Genomic DNA, 25928 nt, shown 5'->3' on the forward strand with positions numbered 1-25928 from the left:
GGCTTCACAGGACTTTTGTGAGCACTGAGAATCATGATCATAAACAAATGAATGGTTATCTGATCGTATGGTATAGTTTTTATTAAGTTTAGTGTAGTATTTTTTTCTCCTAAAATTCTTTTAAAGTTACTATTGGGCAAAGGGATATGAAGAACAAGGAGTTTTTTTAAATTGATCTGCTTACAAATTTATGTTTATATATTAAAATACTAAATCCTAAACATTGTAGATCTTGGGTTCCTTACTGATTAAACGTTAAACCTTTAAGATAACTCGTATAATAAAAGTTTTGCTTTAATCTTGGGCATATTTTTAGGCAGACTCTGAGTTCAGAGCCTCCATCCCCTGCTTGTTATTCAGAGTTTTACTGCAAAACATTTGCGCCCTGTATATGATTAGTGTAACACTTTTTAAGATTTCTTAAAGGCAACAATAACATGAACATCTCTTATTGCTTGCTAGCACCTCACGATGTTATTAGTGTTCCGCAAACAGCTATGAAAACTGGATCTTATTTACTTTTGTCAGAATATTTTAAAATGTCATATCATCATATAAACTCTTGATATAAAAACTAGGGCTTTGCTTTTTTAATGAGAGATAACTATTTTCATATTGTCTGTTGTGAAATGTTTTGCCTCTCTTAACCTCTTTACTGAAGTTTTCTCTGTTACCTTAGCTTGAAATTACTGTTTTGTCATCTGAATTGCTATCATCTGACCACCTGCATGGGAATAATGGGGTAGGCATCATGCTATAGCACATGGTTTTTCAGGCTTTTTCCCCCCTGGTGGAAACCTTGTTGCAAATTCAATCTTACGTAGAAACCCAATAAATAAAGCAGAATGAATATAAATTAATTGATTCAAATTATAACACTTCCTGATAAATTCAGTTAGGAAGATGAGCTGTTCTGAAGAATATTAAAATTAGAACGTGTGGATGATTGTTGCAGTCCGATGTTGGATCAAGCATCTGTTTGTTTCTATACTTAGTTTTGGTAATGTAATATCAAGAAAATTCTAAATCATGAGTAGATGCAAATGTTAACCAACTTTTAAACTTGCTTTGCAATGGTGGGATATTTTCAATTAATCTGATTCAGAAACTTGAAAGTTTAATTGGGGATTTTGTTTCTTAGGTGAATCACTAATATAATTTTACAGTTGCTCACATCTTTTTTTTAATAGTCGAAGTGTTGGGTGCTGCTTCTGTGACTAGGTCCTGTCACCCGGGTCATGTCATGAATTATTACTGAGATTTTCTAACTAGCTTTGGCACTCTGTGCTCAGGCACGTAGGGTGGAGTAGTGTACTTGCTTGCGTAATTTTAACGGAAAAGTGCTGGTCTGGATTTTAAAACAATGAAGGAATTTGAATATATACATGAAGATGGAGGAGAAACTTTATTTCAAAGTCTGCAAAAAAATTGAAACAAAAAACCAGGATAACTTGCTAACACAGGCTTATATGTTGGTCTTCTTCAGTGTGTTAAAATTTAATATGTGACAGCATTCTATTTTATTATATTTTAAGGAGTTAAAAACAGGTAAATCATTAATTTAAGAATCATGAGCCATGTCTGTGGCACTCGGTTTGAACCAGCGCAGGGAGCAGGGTACGGGGTTGTGAATCTGGCAGACGCAGGCTCCAGCTCTGCCCCTTGCAGCCGGGCCATGTCAGGCCAGTTGCTTCTCCTCTCTGAGCCTCAGGTTCCTCATTTTAAAAACTGAAATAACACCTCATGGAACGTTGGGAAATTAGATAAACCAGATAAAACATCTGGCTCAAAGAATGGCAAGCAGTAGGTATTCAACAAATACTGGTTTTTAAAAAAAATTTTCCTTTCAATTCTTTACAGCATTTAGATATCCTTTCTATTAGATTTTATATAAGAAAGGGATACCTCACTCAGAACATTTTACATAATACACATGAATGAAGGCAGTGCCTTACCAGTATTATAGTTGAGCCTAAGCAGATACTTTCTTAGTTAACTTCTTTGGGCTTTCATGTTTTACCTTCCCTGTTGATCCTTTCTCATCCCTGTAGTTACCAAAATTACAATCTTACAGCCAGTAAAATTATGCTTACGTGTCTCGTGTTTGCACCACAAATCAAGGGAGCTCGGACGTGGAAGGGACATCTGTGCGTAGGCCAGAGCTTTCCTTCATCACTTTGAGAGGAAGAGCATCTCCCCACATGGCAGGGGCGTGGGAAGCATCTGGAGGGCCATAGATAGGGTTTTAGAAATCTGCCTCAGCCCCTTTGAAATAAGGAAGCTGGAGTCTAGAGAGTTAAGTGACTTGTCCCAGATCACACACAGTTAACAAGTGACCCAGCCTTTAAATACATTTTTATGCCTTAAAAAAGTCTCATTGCTTTTAATTTTAATTGTCAAACATTACAGCCTTATTCTAAGGAATCTGAGATCATCAAGTCTGGATCTAAGGAAAGTCATTGCAGTAAACACTCTGCTTTTTGTTTCAGAATACAGCTAAGTTGCATTTCATGCAGGCATTGTATTCCTAGAAATCACTGCCTTTATTAAAACTGAATTTAATGGGAAGCATCTAACATTTAAATATGCAGTAAGTTTATATAACAGCTTCAGAGGGGGATTTTTGTCCCTCTCAGACTTTGATTATACTACATTTGTTTCCTAGTCAATTGAACAACCTCATTTCTCTTTGAGTGTAAATGCCTTTGTGTCAAAATGATTCAGCGCCTTTTTTTTTTTTTTTTTTAACAAGAATGAGATTTTTGTGGTCATAAAATTTTCCTCCTATTACTTCTACCACCAAAGTTACACCTTGTGCTACCCAGGTGAAGCTCAGCTGAAGCCCAGCTACAGATATACAAATTGTGTGTCTAATGGTAGTCTACTGAGTTTGCATATTGAACACTCTTTTATCCATTAAATTACAGGCCTACATGTTTCCTCCATTAGTGAAAAAAAAGTAATCTTGGGTCCTCACGTTTTTGCCAAATAGATCTCCTTGGAAATGAACACCCTCAATGGGAAATAGTTTTTTAAAAATGTAGAGTAAGCTCTTCTAGTAAGTAAAAGAGTAACATTGTTTAGCTCTGCCAGTGATCCCTGTGGCAACCTGGACAAGTATTTTTATAGTTTGCAGTAGTTACCAACCCTAATTAGATCACCCTTGAGCATACAAGTCACACATATCAAATATCAGACATCAGAAACAAATGAGCAAGCCTGAAGGTTGGCATGATTACATACCCAGTGTGCCACACGTACAAGTGCTTTGTTTGTTGTTTCCTAGTGTGCTTACTGAATAGGATGCCTATAAAATGCAACATTACTTTTGTGACTTTAAAGAGTGAGCAAACCTGACAGTGTGCGCACTGTTGTCTTGAAAATCAGCTCTGACCACCACGTGGAGATGCCTCTTTGTTTTCTCTGCAACAAGTTCTTTGCTCCATTGAATGTTGCTTTGCACTCAGCACAACCTTCTGCATATGGACAGTTTTAGCTTTTAATTACTTTAGTAACAGAAGTAATAAAGTAATTCTGTTACTTTAGCTATAGCAAGGAAAGTGTCTATTTTTCTGACCCTCTATGCTAACGTTCTCTCCAACACAATATGAAAGGTGACGCATGGAATCATTTTCAAGGTACTTTTTTCTTTTTTTGGCTGGGCCATGTGGATCTTAGTTCCCCTGACCAGTGATTGAACACATGCCCTCAGCAGTGAAAGCGCAGAGTCTTAACCACTGGACCACCAGGGAATTCCTTCAAGGTACTTTTTAGGGGTGATTAAAACTTATGGGATGCAGCAAAGGCAGCACACAGGAAAATTTATAGCTATAAATACTTATATTTAAAACGGAGAAAAATCTTGTATTAATAGCCTAACTTTAACCTTGAGAAACTAGAAAAAGAGGAGCAAATTTTACAGATTTCAAATCTAGCAAAAGGAAGGAAATAATAATGATTAGAGTGGAAATAAATAGAGAATAAAATAACAGTAGTGAGAATTGATGAAACCAAAGCTCTTTGCAAAGATCAACAAAATTGACAAACCTTTCACTAGATTGACAGAAGAAAAAAAAGACAGAATTAACTAAAATCAGAAATATGGATGTTACCACCCACCTTACAAAAATAAAAAGGATTGCAGACTACTCAATAGATACACAAAAGGCATCTGACAAAATGCAACACACTTTCGTGATAAACTGTTAGAAAACTAGGAGTAGAAGGGAGTTTACTTAATGTGGTAAAGGGCATTTATGGAAAAACGCACTGCTAACATTCTCGATGGTGAAAGATTGCAGGCTTTCCCCCTAAAGACAGGAACAAGATAAGGATGCCTGCTGCTGTGGGCTGAATGTGTCCCCTGCAAAATTCATATGTTGAAAACCTACCCCCCAATGTGATGGCACTCAGAGGTGGAACTTTTGGGAGGTAAGTAGGTTTAGATGAGGTCATGAGGGCTGAGTCCTTATGATGGGATTGGTGTCCTTATAAAAAGAATCAGAGAGCTAACTGCAAATCAGAGACAGGGTTCTCATCAGAACCTGCCCGTGCTGGCGCCCTGATCGCAGACTTTCAGACTCTAAGAGCTGTGAGAAATAAATGTTGTTTAAGCCACCAGGCTATGGTATTCTGTTACAGCAGTCTGAGTTGACTAAGTCACCTGCTTTCACCACGGCTATTCAACATTATACTGGAAGTTCTAGCTAGTACAGTTAGACAAGAAACATAAATAAGTGGATCCATTTGGAAATGAGGAAGTGAAACTATCTTTAATCGCAAATTCCATGATGCTGTATGTAGAAAATCCCAAAGAATTTCACAAGAAAGCTACTAGAGCTGATAAATTCAACGTTTCAGGGTACAGATTAACACAAAAATCAGTTGAGTTTCTATACACCTGCAGTGAACAATCTGAAAGGAAATTAAGAAAGTACTTCGATTTACTATAGTGCCTAAAAGAATAAAATATCCAGGAATAAATTTAACCAATGAGGTAAAGAATTGTACACTGAAAACTACAAAACATTGGTAAATTAAAGAAGTTCTAAATAAATGGAAAGATATCCTATGTTCATGGGTAGGAAGACTAAATATTGTCGGTATTACCCAAAGTGACCTACAGATTCAGTGCAATCCCTTTATAAATTCCAGTAGCCTTTTTTTGCAGAAACAGAAACCTGATCCTCAAATTCATATGAAATTGCAAGAGACCCCAAATAGCCAAAACAATCTTGAAAAAGAATAAAGTTGGAGAACTCTTTCTCAATTTTAAAACTTACTACGGAAAGAGAAAAACAAATACCATATGCTAACACATATATATGGAATCTAAAAATAAATAAATAAAATAAAATATGGTTCTGAAGAACCTAGGGGCAGGACAGGAATAAAGGCGCAGAGGTAGAGAATGGACTTGAGGACATGGGGAGGGGGAAGGGTAAGGTGGGACGAAGTGAGAGAGTGGCATGGAATTATGTATACCACCAAGTGTAAAATAGATAGCTAGTGGGAAGCAGCCGCATAGCACGGGGAGATCAGCTCGGTGCTTTGTGACCACCTAGAGGGGTGGGATAGGGAGGGTGGGAGGGAGACGCAAGAGGGAGGAGATATGGGGATATATGTATGTGTATAGCTGATTCACTTTGTTATAAAGCAGAAACTAACACACCATTGTAAAGCAGTTATACTCCAATAAAGATGTTAAAAAAAACAAACTACAAAGCTATAGTAAGCAAAACACTGTGGCACTGACATAAGGACAGACATATAAACCAGTGGAATAGAGTTGAGAGTCAGGAAATAAACCCATACATCTATGGCCAGTTAAGCTTTAATAAGGGTGCCAAGTCCATTCAGTGGGGGAAAGAATAGTCTCTACAAGAAATGGTGCTGGAACAACTAGATTTCCACATGCAAAAGAATGAAGTTGGACCCTTATTTCACACCGTGTACAAAAATTAACTGAAATGGATCAGTGTACTCTTTCCCAAGCACAAGGTTGTTTTTCAGTATCAGAAAGGGTAATTAAAGTGAAAATTATTTTAAAAGAATAGAGTTCTTTGGGAACGATACTTTTTTGTGTAGTTTGTTCACTCTACAAATATTTATTAAGCAAAAGTCATATGACAGCATTCTGCGCTAAGCACTGGAGATACAGTGGTGAACAAAACCAAACTTGTTCTTAGCTTTAATGGAATTTACAGTGTAGTGGGGGGAGGTAGACATTAATAAAATAATTCCACTACTGAATAATGTAACATTCTAATTGTGACATGTGTATGTAAGAAAGCATATGTGCTATTATGAGGGTTTGTAATAGAGGAATGCAATGTGATTTCACGGAAGACTTCCCTGAAGCGGGGGAGCTGAGCTGAGAGACAAAGGATGAGTAGGAATTAACCTGGTTAAGACGGAAGGGGAGAGTGTGGTTAGCTCCAAAGTTGTCTAGGGTTTTTGTCCACAGATAGTAATGGACTTAACAATGGATTTCATTTTATCTTTTGTTTCTCACCCTTTGGCTACAATGCTGAGTGGCTGTTTTCTGTGTGTTCCATCTATCTTCCAGAATCTCCAAGTGTTCTGTGCATAGAGAGTATTTAACAAATGGATACTCACTGATAGAAAGTATTTGAGAGTCTACTGGAAGTTAAATTGTTTCAAAGTAATTCAATTCTGAGGCAGTTAAAAGTTTTCCCTTTTTAAATTTTTAAAGAAAATTTATCTTAATTTTTAATCTCTTACGACTAAATAATGACATTATTGGGCAGCTACTTTTAGACAAAGTAAGGTAAATATGCCTTCATAAATTATGCTCTTAGAACCTATTTATATTTTGATTTAAAATGGAATTTTTTCTATGTAATTTAAAACCTTATTTTGAATGGAAGTGATGTGAATGGCTTATGTAATTTCTGCCAAGGAATTAATAGGGACTTTCTATAAACTGCTGTCATTTATAATCAAAATGCTTTTAACTTACATTGATGTTGGCATTAACAAGTACTGCTAGATTGGTAGCATAGAAGGAGATTGCATTTAAACTTACTGGGAGATCACTGATGCCTGAGGTTTTATAATGCCTTCTGTGGGCCATTTAACTGCTGGCAACTTTAATTCACATGATTCATAATACTGGAAATTTAAATTCACTCTTAATTGAAAAGTGAAGTTGCTTAAATTCTCTAAATACTAACCTTTGGAAAAATATCTGAAAAATAAAGGCACATATGATTTTGGTGGCCTACTGCCAAAAGATTATCATTTACATAAATATCTCTTTCAGTAGAAGAGTTTAATGTATTGAGCTCAAAAGGTTAGAATAGAGACTTCAATCTGGAAACCAGCCGCAGACTGTTGGCTTGTGAACAGCAGTATTGTTCATCGTATCGAGAACACTGTCCACATTCAAGCTTAAGCAGAGCTGGCGTTAAAATCCAGTTAATTTGTTTCATGTGACTTGTCAGCTGTGTGTTTTCATCTAAATCTTTCTAGCTTCTCTTCTTAGTCTTTTATGTTAAACTCCTGAAATAGATGAACTACCTTTTTAACTGTTTAAGCTCTGGTATTTTGGCCACTTCTGCAGATGATTCTGTGAAACCATTCTTCAAGTTTTCCATTTCATTTTAAATATATTTAATAATCAGTTTGAAAGCCAGTTTAATTTATTAAGAAGTAATCCCATTTCAGAGGGCTTTTTGTTTTGTGCACGTGTGCATGAGTCCATAAAAGGGACTTCCTGAAATTCATTAAGACAAAATTGCTATCCTTATTTTCTCACCAGCACCCTGTTCTTTTCTTGTTTGCTAATTTTGTTCTCTGGATTTTCTTTTAGATGGCTTCTAATAAATGGCTACTAGCCAAGTAGTGGGCCTGAGTAGTCAAGTGCTAGTCCCAGAGAAATAACGTAACTATAACTAGTATTAGAGTAAGATTCCACTTCACTTTTTTGAAGGGCATGAAAATCTTACTGCTTCTCTGAAGCTAGACTCAGTATAATCTCACAGTTAATATTCTTGACTAATTGGGAATTGAGTGTTTTGAAGACATCTTCAGATTTACAGTGATTCTAAAACAGCTTTATGAGATATAATTGACATACAATAACCTGCCATATTTAAATTGTACAATTCCTGAAGTTTAAATATATATACACACACACACGCATCCCCACCAAATTGTCGCCGCCGTCAGGAGAGCAGACATATCACTTCCTAAAGTCCCCTCCCATTCCTTTGAAGTCTCTCCCTGTCGTTTCTCTTCCCCACATCCCTGACTTCACAGGGAACCTTTATCCTTTTTCTGTCACTATAGGTTGGTTTACATTTTCTAGTTTTATATAAATGAAAAAAATACAACTATGTATTCTTTATTTGCTATATTCTTTCACTCAACATAATTTACTATGAGATTTATCCATGTTGCATATATAAATAAGTCCATTCCTTTTTATTGCTAAGTAGTATTCCGTTATATGGCTATACCACAAGTTATTTATCTTTTCCTTGTTAGTGGGCATTTGGGTTATATCCAGATTTGTCATCTACTTCCTTGTCTTTTAAGCTCCTTCATACTTCCCATTCCTTTATCTCTCTGGGATGTACTTTTACTCACTGCCTCAGATTGGCACATGGCCTGGCATGTAGTAGGTTGAACCCTATGGAATTGTCAATATTTGACCGTTCTGACCTATAAAAATGGCAGTTTCATGTAGTTCAACATAGAAGTGTTTACTAAGTATTTTTTAATGAATGTCACTTGTTTTTACATTTAAGACCTCTGCCTGATACAAAATTATTTACATATATAAATTCAACTAGGTTAAAAGTTATGCATAATGAAAAATAGACTAAGTGACACGGTAATTGATAGTTATCGTGTCTGGTTGGTAAAATGATGTGGTTTTTTTCCCCTTTCTGTTTTTCTGTATTTCTTTGCCTTATATATATGCTTATATAGTAAGCACAGATTACTTTTATAATAGAAAATAGAACCTTTTTTAAAAAAGGAAAAATCTGTGCTTTTTTCTAGTTCATGTAATTTATTTAGAAATTATTCTTTATTTCTTCTTTTCTTTGCAAAGGCAAGAACCATGGTATTTTATAATGAGCATGGATTTTAGAGCCAGTCAGATTCTCTTAGTTGTGTGGCTTAGGCAGACTGTGTAATCTGTCTGAGGCTACTGCTCACGTGTGTAAAATGGTAACTCATTTAGTCTTCACTGAGAGGTGATCATTAACATGTGACATACCTAGAATATGTTACTTTCCTTTCTCTGTTTTCCTAGCCCCAATCCTGCCTTTCATTAGGGCAATGTAATTCTGACCTCACACTTGTTACCTTAGTAATTTTGTAACTGTACCACTTGTTTCGTTCTTTTCTTTTTTTAAAAAAAATTATGAGAGCAAGGTGTATAATGTGTTATTTTTATAAATAACAGATTTTAAGTTACATGCAGAATTTGCCTAATAGTGACATTAATGACCATTTTTGTTTGTTTCTTATTTGAAGAATATCAAAGAATATTCCAACAACTAAAGATGTTGAGCCACTCCTGGAAATAGATGGAGATATAAGAAATTTTGAAGTGTTTTTGTCTTCAAGGACCCCAGTTCTTGTGGCTCGAGATGTAAAAACCTTTTTGCCATGCACTGTAAATCTAGACCCCAAACTACGGGAAATAATTGCAGGTGGGTATTAGTAATAAATTTAATTTTTCCTCTCTGAAGTACTGAAAACTTTTCCTATTTCTAACTTAGCTGTATAAGTTTCTCCTGCTCCATGAAACACCGAGAAATAGTGAACCAAGCACTACACAGGAGAATTAATGAAACCGAGGACCGGCAGTCTGACATCTTTTGGGAATGCTAGGAAAATGCTGTTTGTTAAATTGACCTTTTTATGTTTCCCAGCCTACACAGCTGAACCTTCTCTGGAATCAGGTTCCTTTTAACGGTACAGTCACCACTTTAAGATGTCAGTCCATTGTAATTTATCTGTCACCAGTCTTCTGTCTTTAATAGGGATCTCTATCCAGAGGGGTAAGAAAATCTATATCACTTTTAAAATTTTAACTGAAATCTGTGGACTAGAACTTGCGGACAGTGACATGAGGAGTTTGGAGAAACTTAAGTTGTTCTTGAGGCACCGCTATATGCACGTGAACACACACAGAACCTCTGTTGGAACATACTATCTTCTGTGTGATGCAGGTGCTCCTGACCCACCTTTGCATTTTCCAGGAATTATGAAGAGAGAGCCTTATACTCCTGCATTCTTTCTTTAGATACCTGTTATAAGGCTGTTGTCAGAGGTGTATTTTGTGACTATGGAATTGTTTATTGTTCTTGTTCAGAGGTGGATGAGACATATAGTTTGCAAACCCACAATCTTAGCTAACGTTATATTTACTACACAAGTTTGAATTATTAAAAATTAACAAAACTTTATGAGTCACAAGAACTGTTAGAATAGCACAAATACCTTGAAAAGTCAGAAAAAAATTTATAGTTCTGGTAACTGAGGAGAAGAATCCAAATGTTGGTGACTTTTCAAATGGTGAAAAAAAGCTTTTATGCAAAGTAGTTGAGTTTCTCTTGCTAAAATGTCTATGGAGTATTCAAAATTTCCTGTCTACTTCTGTAACCCAGTTGAAATCCTTGGCAAGAGCGATACAGTCATGTTTCTATCTGGTACCTAAAGGAGGAAATGGTAATTGGACTAAATACTAATGTTCTATTTTCTTTTGCCTTCTGGGGTGTTGTTTAATCTTTTAGATGTTCGGGCTGCAAGAGACCAGATTAATATCGGAGGACTTGCGTATCCCCCGCTACCTCTGCACGAAGCTCCCCCTAGACCACCGTCGGGCTACAGTCAGCCTGCGTCGGTCTGCTCTTCTTCCACCTCCTTCAATGCCCCGTTTGGAGGAGGGGTTGTGTCACCACAGCCCCATAGCAGCTATTACAGTGGTATGACGGGACCCCAGCATCCGTTCTACAACAGAGTAAGCAAGTGCTAGGAATCTTAAATTTTAAGAATTTCTTCCAGGGAAGTATTAGAAGTTTTCTGCTAATGGAGTCTGTTATTATTTTAAAACTGTACTTTAGCTTTAAAGACAAAAAGTGTTAAGTTTGAATGCAGTATGATTTTTTAAAAATCAGAAGAATTTTGAATTTTAACGGTTCTAGATCTCAATTGAGTCTGAATATTAGAGATGCTTTTTGCTTTTACTTATTATCTTAATAAGAAAGTGAACTCTACGGCGTTAGCAGAGACTATCCTATGCTTCAAAGGGATCTGTTTTTCTGTTTGTTTATAAACAAATATTCCATTTGTTGAATCTTGTATAATAATTTATATTGGCCTTTAAAACAATGATAATTTTTATAGTAGTTCAGTAAACCTGTATTTAATATGTGTTACAGCTTTTAAGTGTGAGATAATAATGGGAAATACTGCTGGTAGGACTCAGGTGCTATTGCCAAATAATAGCACTGTAGCCAACTTCTAGAGTTTTATTTCAAGTTATCTTCAGTCCTGTATAATTATTTGCATAGTATAAATATGATAACTTTCTACTTCAAAAGATGAGAGCACAATTAATTATCAGCAGTGTTCAGACCCTATCAAGTTTAGTAGGTCCAAGCTATCCTCATTTTAATGGTCTTAAACACTAATATTTCCTATAGGAAAATGGAGCATCTGCTCTAGTATTATGCTTTCTGGAACTGTACTCTAAGATCCCTTGCAGTTTCTTTATTTTTGTTTTCTCCCTCTTTAGTCTAATTTGAGAAAACACAGGGGCTAGTATTCATAGAAGCCAAGTGCATGCCTAAATAAATTTCATATAAGCTAGGAAGATAGAGAAATTTGAATAAATGTGGCAAAGCAGGAATTCTAAAATCTAAATTTTCCAGTTTTTGAGAAATGTCAGCCATGTAAGTTATTAGGTATACCATTTATAGAGGTCCTATGAATGTTATTCCATTCTTTTACTCAAATAAGGAGAAAAAGGTGGAACAATAGCATTTTATAATAGAATTTTATAATTTCATCCTTGTAAACTTTAACTTGAGTGGTAGGCAGTGTGAAATGCAGGTTTTTTATTTGCCAGTCTTAAAATGTGCTATATTTTTTCATAAAATGGTTCAATTGATAATTAGATGACAGTTGAAGTTTTGAGATCAAGAATTTTTTTTTTTTAAATATTAAATTACCATACCATCTAGGTGGAGACCGTGTGTTCACTAATTTCACATGAATGACAATGATGTGATGCTTTAATATCGTTTTATTATTTTTAAAACATTTAAAAATTTCTCATGTTTTTAGATCTAATTATTTTTTGCTCTAGTTATTTGAGGTTTTTAGTCTGAAAGTTAAAAGCAGAACAATTTTCTTAAAATGGCAGGAGTGAAAAACGTAAGGGAAGATCATCAGTGTAATGAAAGTTAATATGTTTTAATCTTTATTTTTAGCCCATATAATCTGATAGCTCCTGTTTATATGAAGCTGGATACAAATAAATGGTGTAGTTATAGATCTCCTCTAAACAATGAATTCCCCGTTTAAAAAATATGCTTGCTTATTTAGGAGACAGAGTAAAGTCCATGATATAGAATATAAAGTAAACTCTAGGAATTTAGAGTAACAGTATTCCTGGAATCCATGCTTAGGAGGTTCTCATATAATTCAGACTTTCTTTGGTCTTAACTTAAGGCTAATCTTTTTTTGGTAAAGAATAGTATTCTATTGAGATTCTATTTTGCTTTTTTTTTTTTTATGACAGTGTGAGTTAATATTTGTAAATCACTTAGAACCTGACACATGGTAAACCCATAAAATTGTTAAATGGAAAGAGAAACTCTGGTGTCAAGTTGTAAGGTACAAAACTTTAGTTGCTTTTTAAAAAGCTTTATTAAATCAACAATATAAAAATTTAAATAATATGTCTTAAGTTTGGGTTTGATATCTTATAGAATATTAGTGAGGCATTTTTTCTTTTGTTTTGTCACTTACATTAAAAACGTGGAGTTGTATTTTATTGGTTAGTTTCGTTTGCTACATCTCATTTCGCTTTGATTTCGGTAATGGTTTTGTTACGTGTTTTCTCCATAGCCATTCTTTGCCCCTTACCTTTACACGCCAAGGTACTACCCTGGCGGCTCCCAACATCTCATCTCACGTCCATCAGTAAAAACGAATTTGCCCAGAGATCAGAGCAATGGCCTAGTAAGTATAAAAAAGCGTAACTAAAGTATTACTCTAATATGAAACATAGTCAGCATTAGAAGTTTGCTTATGTCCTTTCTGTAGTAAAAGCGCAACTTATTTTATAAGTAGTTTTAAGAAACATAAGCTGTTACTAACACAAAATGTATTTTGTTTTCATTTCTGGTAAATATCTATGAAAGGAAAATGACTTGCAGCGTCAGGAAGTAAATGATGAGTTTTTTACAACCAGAGTTTCTGGCCAATAATGTTTGTTATCAAACTTTTAAAACTAAACCTTTACATCTGCTAATTTCTGATTTCTTTTTAAAGGACATACATATATGGTATCTGTATCTATCTATCTATATATATGCTAGCCCTATGGTATAAAAATTAGAGGACGTATTGAAAGAACATTTTGATTGAATAGCAGAAATTAAGTAGAATCAGGGAAGTATTCAAATGTACTATTAACTCTAATCCAAAACAAAATACATTTGTGCCTAAAATTTTAGGTGTTCCTGATGATAAACGTAGGTTAACAATTAAAAAGAAAAAGAAATTCCCTGTTAATATATTTTTTAAATCAGGAGGCAAAAGCTATAGAAACTAAACTGTTATTTAAATTTTAAAATATCATCATTGAAGGAAAAACATCTAATCACGGCCAGGTTTCAGTGTTATGTATTATTTTAGCATCATGTTCATTCATCGTCCTTGTCTGGCTCACCCTTCACCTTTTACCCACACTCTCGTTCTGTGTTGTTAGGAGGTTATCAAGGAGGACGCTGCCGAGGGGCCTTCTTCACCCACAGACTCCTCGCGGGTAACGGAGCAGTCTTGTGGTGTGGAACGCGAGCTTCTCCCGCTTCTGCAGCAGTAACGACTGTCTTAATCACGATGACAGCAGTTCACTAACTGTGCATCTGCAGTGTGATGGGCAGCTGCTGTAGAGTAGCTGAATACTAATAATTGTAGTTCACGGATTAATTAAAAAGCTAATGTTTAACTTTACCCTTCATTTCCTCCTGCTTTTCCCCTTTTTCAATGACATGGGATGGGGTTTTTCCAGCAGTCGTCAGGAGCATTCAGTTGGTGGTATTAGTTCCTTAATGTTGGGCTTTATTTTCACATTTGCCTGTTTTTCTGAAGCCTGCCGTTGGTACCACACGTGTAGAATAGGTTTGAAAATATCTCGGATCAACCTTGAGACTGCAAAAAGGCATTATGAGCTAGATGGTATAGACCAGGAGTGGATCCTTAGTGGCTCATGCTTAATCTAGGTGCCCATGCTTAGTGTAAATTCAGTACTACTGCAGCGCCACTTTTCTTTATCTGTATACAGTTGATCCTTAAACAATGCAGGGGTTAGGAGCACCAAGCCTCCTACCAGCCTAAAATCCTAGCAGTCTAAAACAGAGACTGTCACTCGTAGTCAGCCCTCTTGCGGAAGTAGTTCCTCCTTATCCGTGGTTCTGCATCTCCGGATTCAACCAGCCGCAGGTCGTGTGGTTCTGTTGTATTTACCATTGGAAAACATCTGCGTATAAGTGGACCCGCACAGTTCAAACCTGTGTTGTTCAAGGGTCAACTGTGTTTATTAAGATAAAATTTCCAGATAAACAGAGCTAGCACAGCATGTAAAGGGAATTATTTAAAACTTTTTTCCCCCAACACTTCAGGATGGGTGTCTTTAAAAAACCGCCCTTCATAGGAGGTCTCTTTGTATGCTTTTATTGAAGGCTTTGCGCTTCATAAGAAGTGCGTTTAATGGGATGAACCATAAAACCCTCACTCAGTCCCAGTCAACGTGGGGTTTAAGAACCCGCTTTGTATCCGAAGTGCTGTTGATTTATTTGCAGAATGTTATGCCCATGTAAGCATGATCAATGTAATCTAAAGAAATGTAGCACAGCAGTTAGAATGACTTTGCTGAAATATGGCATCCTGAATTTGTGCATAATTTTTAACTTAAAACATACATTTGAATAGGCAGTAGTTTTTTTTAACTTTAATTTTCTTTGAGGTAATATTAGTGAAATTGGAAGAGAGCCATTTTGGTGTTTTCATTGAGGAGCTGATGATTCTTTTCAAGTCATTAACATTTTAGCTGAAGTGTTTGAGAGACTTCAATTATCCACGAATGATAGACACAATAAACCATAGTAATTCTATTTGGGTGTTGAGGGAATATTTAATCCGTGGATCATTGCCACTATATGCACGAATGACTTTTAGTTTAGTCAGAGAGCCTTTAATACATAGTTTCGTGCATGCAATGCAATTCTCTGAGCTAAAATTCCTCCGCAAACTTTTTTTTTTTTTTTTTTTTTAAGCGGGGGCCACTCTTCATCGCGGTGCGCGGGCCTCTCACTATCGCAGCCTCTCTTGTTGCGGAGCACAGGCTCCAGACACGCAGGCTCAGTAATTGTGGCTCACGGGCCTAGTTGCTCCGTGGCATGTGGGATCTTCCCAGACCAGGGCTCGAACCCATGTCCCCTGCATTGGCAGGCAGATTCTCAACCACTGCGCCACCAGGGAAGCCCCCCCTCCGCAAACTTTTGATGAAAGTTAGATCCTGTGAAGAATTTGATGGTCTTAATGACAGAGACATGCTGAAGTAGTAGCTATTCCCATGCTTAAGGACAAACACTTGTGAGTAAAAGGTGTCTGTAATTTCAGGGACCAGTGAAGGAGCATTGGGCAAATTTTAAAATGAGTTTTTGGGGAAGGGGAAATAATGCAATTCTTAAGAAGTGTTTACAAGCGCAATAACAAAGAGTAAAAATGCTCTGAATATATTAGTGCCTTTGTTTAGTAAAATAACCATACTATTTGCTGTTCTTTTAATATTAAAAGGTAGTTTTGTAATCTGCTTAGTGAATAATAGTTGCTTCCCAAGCCTTCTTTGCTTTTAAGAAATTAACAATGACAATAGCATGTAAAATTTATTTAGAAGTAGACTAGTTCAAGTAGACAGTTCAAAGCCGTGTTAAAAACAGTGGTGGAAATGTGGAGAAGTATCTATACATGAGAACACTGTATGGGATTTTTATAGCTGAACCAACAAAGAAGTAGTTAATATAATACAAAAATTTTTTTAGCCTTTCATGGCTCCTGTAGTTTTCCAGTCCTATAGTAGAAAACGATGTGATTTCTGAGATAAGAAGACTGCAGGTGAGTTCATCTCCGCTCATTCATCTGTCTCCTGTATGCAACACTTGATGACAAGAGCTGCTTATAGATAAGTCAGGAGCTACGCAAACATTTTTGGACAAATTGTCTTGTCATTATGGACACACAATAATGCGTTAAAAAAAAAAACACCAAAAAACCAGATCATAGAGAGTTAACCAGCTCTCTGTGGTCTTTTCAATATAGGTGGTCCCATCTTTTTTTACCTCAAGGAATTTCTCATAAACCTTCATAAAGCAGAGCCTTATGAAAATAGTTGAGTTTTCTCACATTAAGGAACGTTGTAATGATTGTGACTTGTGAAGACCAGCCAGGGACTTATCAGATAAATTATAGAGATGTCCGAGTGTCTCACTAAGGCGAAGACATAAAATACAAGCCTCTGTGCTGGCTTTTTTCCACTGTGATTTTACAATAGAGAAAATATATGCCAAATCTTATAAACCTGAAAAAAATAATATTGACATTGGGCCCAAGATATGATCCCCAGGATATTAGAGCAAGAAAGGACTAGTGTTTTTCAAACTTTCAAAGCAGAGAAGCCTTTTTTAGAAATGAAATCTTAATGAGAATTCTAGTTTACAAAACCAGTGAAAGAAGAACTCTGGCCCCCCACCTTGGACTTGCCTTCCCTCTGGGGGATCCTCAGAGAACGCTAGTACCCGTGGTCTAGTCCAGTGCCACGGTGCAGACTTACCTGAGGCTCCCAGGAGGGGAGCACCAGGTGCCGACCTGGAATCCGTGTGGCTGTTACCGTGGATCGTTTGTCACCACCGTGCTGCCCTCTTTGCCCCTGTTAATGCTAAGCATGACTTGGTCAGGTACTTGGTCATTCAAGTTAAATAGGCCCTGGTGATTAGCTCTTTGCCTTGGAGAAATTACTTAACCTCTCTGATACTCAACTTCCTCATCTGGAGAAAGCAGACCTACCTCCTAGGTCTGATTTAAGGATTACTCAGCCTTTGCATGCTTTAAGTACTTAATCATCGTTATTATTACTACTGTCCCAAAGACCAAATTCCATGGAGCTTTAAAAAGACTCAGAAACTAAAACTGTTTTGTGTTAAATAACCTCTTCTCAGTGGTGGGAGTAGTGTATAAACACTCCAGTCAGTTTAGATTAACTCTGCCTTTTATCTGTTGATGCTTCTCTGGCCCACAAGGTGGTTTGATTTCCTAGAGTCGGTTTGTCTTCCTAGAATTTAGAAGGATTTCCAGCTTATCTGAATGCTCCAAATATTTTACAGTTTTGAAAGCTTCCCAGGAGAAGTTTACTTGGTGCCTTTACCTTCTTTCAATCCAGGTCCCCCTAGGAAGTAGTGGCATTCAGACCATTCTGTGACCATGAAGGGAAGGACCCACCAAGGAGGGCCTGTCTTGAGCCAGGTCTCCTCAGTGGCATTTTGTTGTGGTCTTTCAAAGAGTTGTTCTTATGAGTGTTGTATTCAGTGTGTTTTTATTTAGGGTATGCTGCTCATGGTGGTAACTGTATTTCCTTGAAAAGCATTTTTTCGAAGGAAGGAGTGATAGAGCATTTCTTTACCCGTTTATCCTTCCTTGAATTATTTAGCACTGAGTCCTTCAGATGCCTGTGTGATCATCCACTGGTTCACTGTTACAGTGGGATGTGGCAGTGAACAAAACTGATGGAAATCCTGCCTTCATGGAGGTGATGGGTTTGAGACCGCCAAGCGGGAACGATCAGTGTTGCTACCAAGTCATTCTTCCTCGACCTTCTGTGCCGCAGGGTTTACTAGATACCTTTAGATAGCTTCATTTAGATCAGCTACCTCACTGAAAAGCCATGAAAATAATTAGCACAACGTTTAATTGCAGAGAACTTCAGAGTTGCAGAGGCAGTGTTAATAACAGTATCCTGCCTTCCAGTGTGCTGTTACTTTTACTTTTAGAGATTGATGAAATTTACTGAATTAATAAAAGTCTTAAAAATGAAGGTCTTGGTTTTCATTAAACCAGACCCAGTTGGTGGAGTGACCAAGTTAAAAGGGAAAAAAAGATGGGACTCAACTGTAGATCATTTTTATTTCTACCACTGGTTTAGAACTCATAACCTATTAAACAAATATATGTCCAAATCAAGCTCTCTCTCATCGCTCAGGAGCAGACTTGGATGAGAAAGCTAAAGATGCCGTGGGTAAGGCAGGGCGCGTTTCAGGTTTCATTTAGATGCAGGCTTAGGGCGGGTGCTCTCTGCCAGCAGTCAGCACCTTTTCTCAGGAGGTTCACTCACACTTTCTAAAGCATTTTAGGAGTGCACTTTTTTATTGATCTGTTTCAATTTGGAAAAGTTTTAACATATTTTTTCTCTAGTAATGTAGTGAAAAATTATATTCACTTCCAGCTTCAAAGTCTTTGTGGCAGACTTCAGCTCAAGAAAGCTTTTTTCCTAAACAATAAACTGCAACTAAATTGATTGAGATATTATCGAAGAAGTAGGATACTGCAGTAATGATATCATTGCAATCCTAGAGTACAGTTAAAAGTTAAAAAATAACAAAATTGTGTCCTGAACTTGTGTTTTTTTAAAGATTGCCCCCTTACATGTGGTGTTAAACCTCATCTGTCAACTTTGACCTAATTATTACTGGATTGGCCAAAATGTTCGTTTGGGTTTTTCCATAAGATGTTATGAACTTTTTGGCCAACCCAAAACTTCTCATGTAGTTCAAGTCTCCACAGATATACATAGTAACTTTCTAAAAAACCTACTTATAATAAGGTTGATATGTAAACTAGAAAACAAGGTTCCCGTAAGGTACTCCAGATAATGACATAGTAAAAGAAAAACATTGTAAATTAACTTTGACTCAATATTGTCAGTTATCTATAGATTATTTTAACTATTTTAAGAATGTTTATGACCAACCTAATTTGTACAGAAGAATAATTAGTAGCAGTGTGTCTGCTTTGAATTAGAGTTTTAAAGAACTACATCAGTAAAATAGTTACATTACTCACAGTATGCAGATATTTTTCACTGTTATATTTACGATTTCTTGAGCTGAAAGGCTCTTAGGGCCTTTCTTTTCAAATGGTATTTTAGTGCATCTATTACGTGCCACATGCCCAGTGAAACAAAACCCAAATTTGAAAAGTATATCTCTGAATGTTAACTATAGTGTGGCTAGATAATATTTTATTTTATGAAGTGAGCATGTGAATTCCAAGTATTTAAACCTTATTAAATTGGCCTGCAATTAATAGTGGCAGTTTTTTAATCAGAATATTTAAAAATTAATTTTAAACTTGTGCATAGTAGGAATATTGACTTTTTGTAGCAAATTTTATTTACCTGGTTTTCTTGTTGAATGTATGGCCCATGATTTATTCTTTTAAGAGAAAGAATATAAAATTTGAGAGTACAATTTTAAAATTACCAAGCACATGTTAATGAAATGAAACTACTGTGTGTGTGTGTATGCGAGTGTTCCTTGCTTTGTGTTGCTGTAGAGGTGGTGTGTTCGAAGTCATGGGAAAGTAAGAGGGGTGACAAAAGTGCTGCCTGTTTTTATTACATATGTGTATTTGATGTTTTACTTTAAGCTCGTGTCCTTCATTCTGTTTTATTCCTTCCTTAAAGCCGTGTGACTCTGGGTTTAACAAACAGAGACAGGTACAGAAACTTTCAGTGAAATCTTACTCACTTTTCTTGTTTTAGACTATTAGAAGCAATCATTGGCAGCTTCATGCTGGGCTGTTTATAAATCTGTGCTCATTTCGGTGCCTTGGGTTTATTTTAATAGCTGCTTTCAGCCTTTGCATGGCTCTCATTTCTGGCTAATCAATTCTGTGCTTGTTTAATAAATTTACCAAAGATGATAATGTTTCAGAGTGTAGCTTTAATCTACTTATAATATAAAATCATATAGTTATATCAAAGTAATTTAAATCTGTCTTGTTACTAGCTTTACTTTGACCCGGAGGAATTCTGATTTGTATGTATTTTGAAGTTTATATTTAACAGTTTAAACAAACTAACATCTTCTGCATTCAGTTTTCTGTATTAGAAAAAAAATTGTTTTAATGAATTGTGTTGTATACTGAAGTGATCTTTTCTTGACTTGTAACAAGTAAATATCAAGTAAGAATGCATGATAAACTTTAAAGTGTTACCATTCTTTGTATTGCCAAAGTAATGTAATTAGTTTCCTATTAAGAATTTACATATTGAGTTATTGAATATGCTTTTTCCGTATCACTTTTATACTCTTTCTCCTTCTTTTTATGAGAGTTCTATCTAAAGATCATTATTTTGGCTACTAAGATTCACTTGGTTTCAAAATAATTTTATTATATATGATTATTTTAGAAAAGACCTGGCAAGTAATCACTATTTCTCTTTTATTCAAAGAAGCATACTGTAATGTATTTTAATTTATTGATAATTTACCCCTTTTCTTGATAAAACCCAACTCACAAATAATTAATAGTCAGACTATAGCTTTGATGGAATTACAGGGATATCCATTGTGTCTTTTCTTATAGCTTCTCAAAGCCATTCAGAGATAATATATATTTTCTACATAATCCCCAATGAGGGACAAAATATGTTTTCAAGTGATAAAATGTAAAAGTTTTGAAGGATCATGAAAGTAAAATAATGTGGAGTTTTTTGTTTTAAAGGAAAAGGGTAGTATCTTTATTAATGTGTCTCCATTGCTGAATTCTCAGATTCCTTTAAGGTACTCTTTAACATTTTACATTCCCCCCCTCAACCCCATGCAGACAGAGTTAATCTGTTCCATGTCTGTTATACTTGCTTTTTTTAGCACAATCAGAAATAGAGTTTTTTTGTGATTAAAAAAATTTTTTTTACTTTAAAATAATTTTCGACTTCAAAGGTACAAAAATAACATTCCCTTAATGTTAACATCTTTCCTAACTGTAGTGTATTTCTCAAGAGCAGAAGTGAAAATTTGTACAATACTCTTAATACAGACTTTATTTGAATCTTACCAGTTTTTCCACTAATGTCATTTTTCTGGTCCAGGATCCAATCCAGTTGTATTTTGTTATTTCTCCTTAGAGTTCCCTAATCTGTGACAATTCCTCAGTCTTTCCTTGTCTCTTATGACCTTAAAACTTTTGCAGAGAACTGATCAGATATTTTGTAGACTGTCCTTCTATTTGGGTTTGTTTGCTGTTTCCTAATGATTAGAAGATTGTACATCTTTGGCAAGAGACCCACAGAAGTGATGCCGTGTCCTTCTCAGTGCATCATAGTTGAGCATCTGTGAGGGCCTGAATCTTCCCACTGGTCATGCTAACCTCAGTCATGTGGCTAAGGTGGCATTTGCCAGATTTCAACACTGTGAAGTTTTATTTTTCCCTTTGTAGTGAGTAAATATTTAGGGGGAGATACTCTAAAACTCTGCAAATATCCTGTTTCTCCTCATACTTTTGCCCATTAACTTTCATGTCCACCGGCGCATCTTGTGAACAGCCACTTGTGGTGTGTTTCCTGATGGGGATTTTCCGCTCCCTTCTTCTGCATTTATTAATTGGAATCCTATAAGTAAAAGCTGTCTCTTCTTCTTCATTTATTTACTTATTCAACTTTTTATTTATATCAGTATGGATTCATGGATATTTTTTTCTATGAATTATAATCCAGTATGATCATTATTTATTTTGGTGATCAAACTGTTTGTTTGTGATTTTTCTAATCAAGAAAATGGAAACAAGTGTAAATGTACCCAGAAAGAAGAGCTAGGTTGAGGAATAAAAACATGCGAAAGGCAGTATTAAAGATCATTGAAAAGATAAGTATTGTTCAGCAACAAAAAAGAATGAAGTACTGATCCATGCTATAACAGGGATGAACCTTGAAAACATACTAAGTGAAAGAAGCCAGTTAAAAAAGGTCACATGTCGTGTGGTTCCGTTTATATGACATGTCCAGAACAGGCAGATCCACAGAGACAGCAGATGAGTGCTTGCTAGGGGGTTGCGACTAGGTGTTGGAAGGGATAAAGAATGACTGCTAATGGTACAGGACTTCTTTTTAGGGATACGAAAATGTCCTAAAGTTGATTGTGGCGATGGTTTCACAACTATGTGAATATACTAGAAATCATTGAGTTGTATACTTCTAATGGGAGAATTGTATGTGAATTATATCTCAAATAAACCTGTTTAAAAGGAAGAAAGAAAAACAAAACAAATATGGTTATTAAAAATTCATAGAAAGCAGTTTAAGTTTCCATAGTAGATACTGGATAATTAACACTTTGAATATTGGCTATACTCATCCAGGCAGAAAACAGAACTATGTATAAAAATATGAAAACTAAATTCTGGAAATAACTAGTGTTTTGCTCTTAGTATTTTTGAAGTAATTGAACCTCAGACCGTATAATATATGGCATATTTTAAATTTATATTTAATTGAAAACAAACTATAAATAAATGTGTTTTGTGCAGTATATTCCAAGGCATTAATTTACAAATTTTTATGGGACTGTCTCACACTTGTAAACTTGCTAAGACTCCCTCTCATAAAATTACTGCCTCACTGTCTGTTCAATATGGTCTCATCTCCTAGCTGTATTTACATTTATATGTAATATAGGTATATTTTGTTTATGTACTATGTGTGTATATTTATTTATCAGTTCATAATAGAGTATTATGTTATGCTTTCATGTTACAAATCATGTTTAACAGGTAGCTAACAGGCAGTTTTGGCTGTCATAGTCTACCTTGGTAATGATAAAAGAGGCAGGAGAAAATATAAGTTTACACATACTTGAGGATAGGATAAATTGTATTTATTTTAAGACTAGATTGACTGGTAAACAAGACAGGTCATTTGGAGCGTTTTCCTCTATACTAGTTGGTTTGTCTTCTCTTTATTTTGGTTATAGTTTCTATAAACTCTTTAAAAATAGACAGTTGCAACAAAGAAAATGGGAAGTTATAAGACCTAATAAGTTAGGGTTCCCATCCAAATCTACCACTAACTAGCTATTTATTCTTTGACTTTGAAGCCAGAACTTACCTCTCTGTAAGCCAGTGTCCACATCTGTAATTGAGGAGCTTCATATACAGTTGGCCACAGGCAAATACTTCTTTAGTATGTCACCATATTCAGAAAATGTTTTTCTTCTAAGTAAATACTAGATTTATTATTTTGACTTTTCTTTTAAATGAGAACAAATTTTAATGGATCATATTTACTTCCACATGTGTTAAGAAGTAGTACTATTGTTTCATATTGACATGATTATTGTATAGATTCTTAAGGGGAAGTTTTAGATCCCTTGGGTATAAAATGTGGTCACGATCTGAAAACTTCAGATAGTTAAGAGTCATAGACTGTTAAGGTAGTCTGTAAAGACATTTAAAGCTGTTTGGTATAGGCACTTTTAAAATTATTTCATACATTTACTTTTTGTATTTTTGTAGTGTAGGCATCAGTAATTCCCCCCATTCCTTTTCTTTTTTTAACCCCCTGTCCTTCTGTTATTAAGGGCTACACCCTTCTCTCTTGCGGTTTGAAGTTAGGCTCTCTTGCAGTTGGCCTCGGCTTGGCTCGTGGAATGTTCTGTCTTCTTAGAAAAGTGGTTTTGATCAGGCTGTATCTGCTATAATAAAAGATACTTCTTAAGGTATAACAGTAGCTAAATCTGTTCCCTAATGGCATTTCCCCATACTGCACACATTCACTGTCTTTACTTTAGTTTGAAAATGTATTGTTAATCAAAGTACTTACAGTGTAACGTCACAAGTTTCTCTGTCACGTGACTGCGTATATCTGACATTAAATGCTATTCATACGTGTATTTTTCCATGACTTATCTAGGGATCAGGCCCAGCCTCAGGAACAATATCACTGAATTCAATGAATGTGGATGCGGTTTGTGAGAAGCTGAAACAAATAGAAGGGCTGGACCAGAGCATGCTGCCTCAGTATTGTGCGACCATCAAGAAGGTGACCAGCATGTTTCCCCGCTGACTCGAGACAGGGCTGAGGGCACCAGTGGCGGGCTCAGTGCATGGCGAGCACTTTGTATTTAGCTTCTCAAAGACGTTCTCTGTTGAAACGGGAAAGCTCTAGGTGGAAACAGGTTTCTTACTATTTGTATCCTAAAATTGCCCCTTTATCCCTTAGTTTAGAAACGGATAAAAGAAAATAAAGTGTTGTATTACAACGTTCCTGTAAAATGATCTAATATAAGGGGGAGTTCCCTGGCAGTCCAGTGGTTAGGCCATGGTGCTTTCACTGCCTGGGTTCCATCCCTGGTCAGGGAACTAATATCCCACAAGCCACGTGGCATGGCCAAAAAAAAAAAAATATCTAATGTAAGTCAAAAATGCTTTGATGAGAAGTACAAAGCTCTAAAGTATTTCACATTAAGATTTAAAATAACTTATATTTCCAGTATGCAACATAGAACATTTGAAGGCCTTTTCTTTTATGTTACATTTTCTTTAATTATAGTATTTATTTGTGACTTAATAATTATCTAAGTAAACCATACTTGCTTCATTTTCCTCAAATTCTCACTTTCATGTCTTAGAGGATTTCTGATCATGTCCCGTTTGATAATACCTCAGAGGTTTGGGTTTGCAAGGCTAATGCATTTGAGGAAGTTTATTTCTTCCTAGATCTTTTCTTGCAATTCCAGTAACTACCACGAACCTGGGATTTTGAGGAGGCTTCCCATATACAAGGCTAACCCAGTCCCAGTTTTAATAGATACTTCCACTAAGTTATACTTTTTCTATCAGAGATACAGTGAAGGAGAACATTAACCACAAGCCTGTAATATTTACATACTTTATAAAGATCGGCATCTAAAAAGTTTTTAAAAGAATTATGAGCACATATACCATTTCACTAATCTTAAACTATGTTTGGTCAGAAAGGTTCGGATAATGTTAGTTTTCTCACAGATCTAGTTAGTGTTAATCCCCATTTGCGAAAGTGTCAAGCACTGCCTTTCCAAGGTACAAACCTGACTCTCCTCAAGGCAGCTTGGTGAGCGTCAGGAAAGAGGGAGGTCTCCACATGGATCCTTTGTGGCGATTTTGTTTCCCTCAGGACAGTGGTTCTCTCCCCACTCAGCTCTTTACTCTCAGGCCTTGGCTGTTTGAAACCGATTGTAGCAACTGGTCTCTTAAGTGCTGCTAAGCTCCTTGCATTTCTACAGCAGGACCTCTGCCGTAGGCTTGCTCTGGACATTCTTTTCTTCAGAATTAACTTGGAAACTGAGCATTCTGCCGGTTTTAAACCCAGGTATTCCATAATTTTACCACAGTTAATAAAGTCAGGTTTTGTATTTTGTAAAATAAGTAAGCTACCTGTTATTAATAAAGAAAATTCTATCATTTCTTACTTGGAAGGGACTAGAATTACAGAGACCCAATAGTGACAAGATCATTTTCTGTGAATTTAATAGACTGGGAAATTTGTGGGTGGACATTCTTGGTGGCTGAAGTTATCTCATATAGTTGATAAACAAGTTTGTCCGCGCTTCACTTATTTAGAAGTTCAT

At 35.9% G+C, this 25928-nt stretch overlaps 1 protein-coding gene across 17 annotated transcripts in view; it reads left to right on the top strand.

Annotated features, from left to right (window-relative positions):
- The window catches only part of KIDINS220 (kinase D interacting substrate 220), a 105568-nt gene that overhangs the window by 63458 nt on the left and 16182 nt on the right, over positions 1-25928 (top strand). For 7 of the 17 annotated variants that reach the window (XM_007195667.2, XM_057558768.1, XM_057558780.1 and 4 more), the window contains exons 23-28: positions 9511-9689; positions 10776-11002; positions 13117-13230; positions 13982-14038; positions 20009-20041; positions 24233-24361. In XM_007195667.2, coding sequence (XP_007195729.2) covers positions 9511-9689; positions 10776-11002; positions 13117-13230; positions 13982-14038; positions 20009-20041; positions 24233-24361 — 739 coding nt within the window. Of the gene's footprint in view, positions 1-9510; positions 9690-10775; positions 11003-13116; positions 13231-13981; positions 14039-20008; positions 20042-20333; positions 20376-24232; positions 24362-25928 lie in introns of those variants that run through there. The other 10 variants (XM_057558772.1, XM_057558773.1, XM_057558775.1 and 7 more) reach the window with 7 other exon arrangements.

Source organism: Balaenoptera acutorostrata, chromosome 12 (assembly GCF_949987535.1).
Source record: "Balaenoptera acutorostrata chromosome 12, mBalAcu1.1, whole genome shotgun sequence".
Lineage (NCBI taxonomy): Eukaryota > Metazoa > Chordata > Mammalia > Artiodactyla > Balaenopteridae > Balaenoptera > Balaenoptera acutorostrata.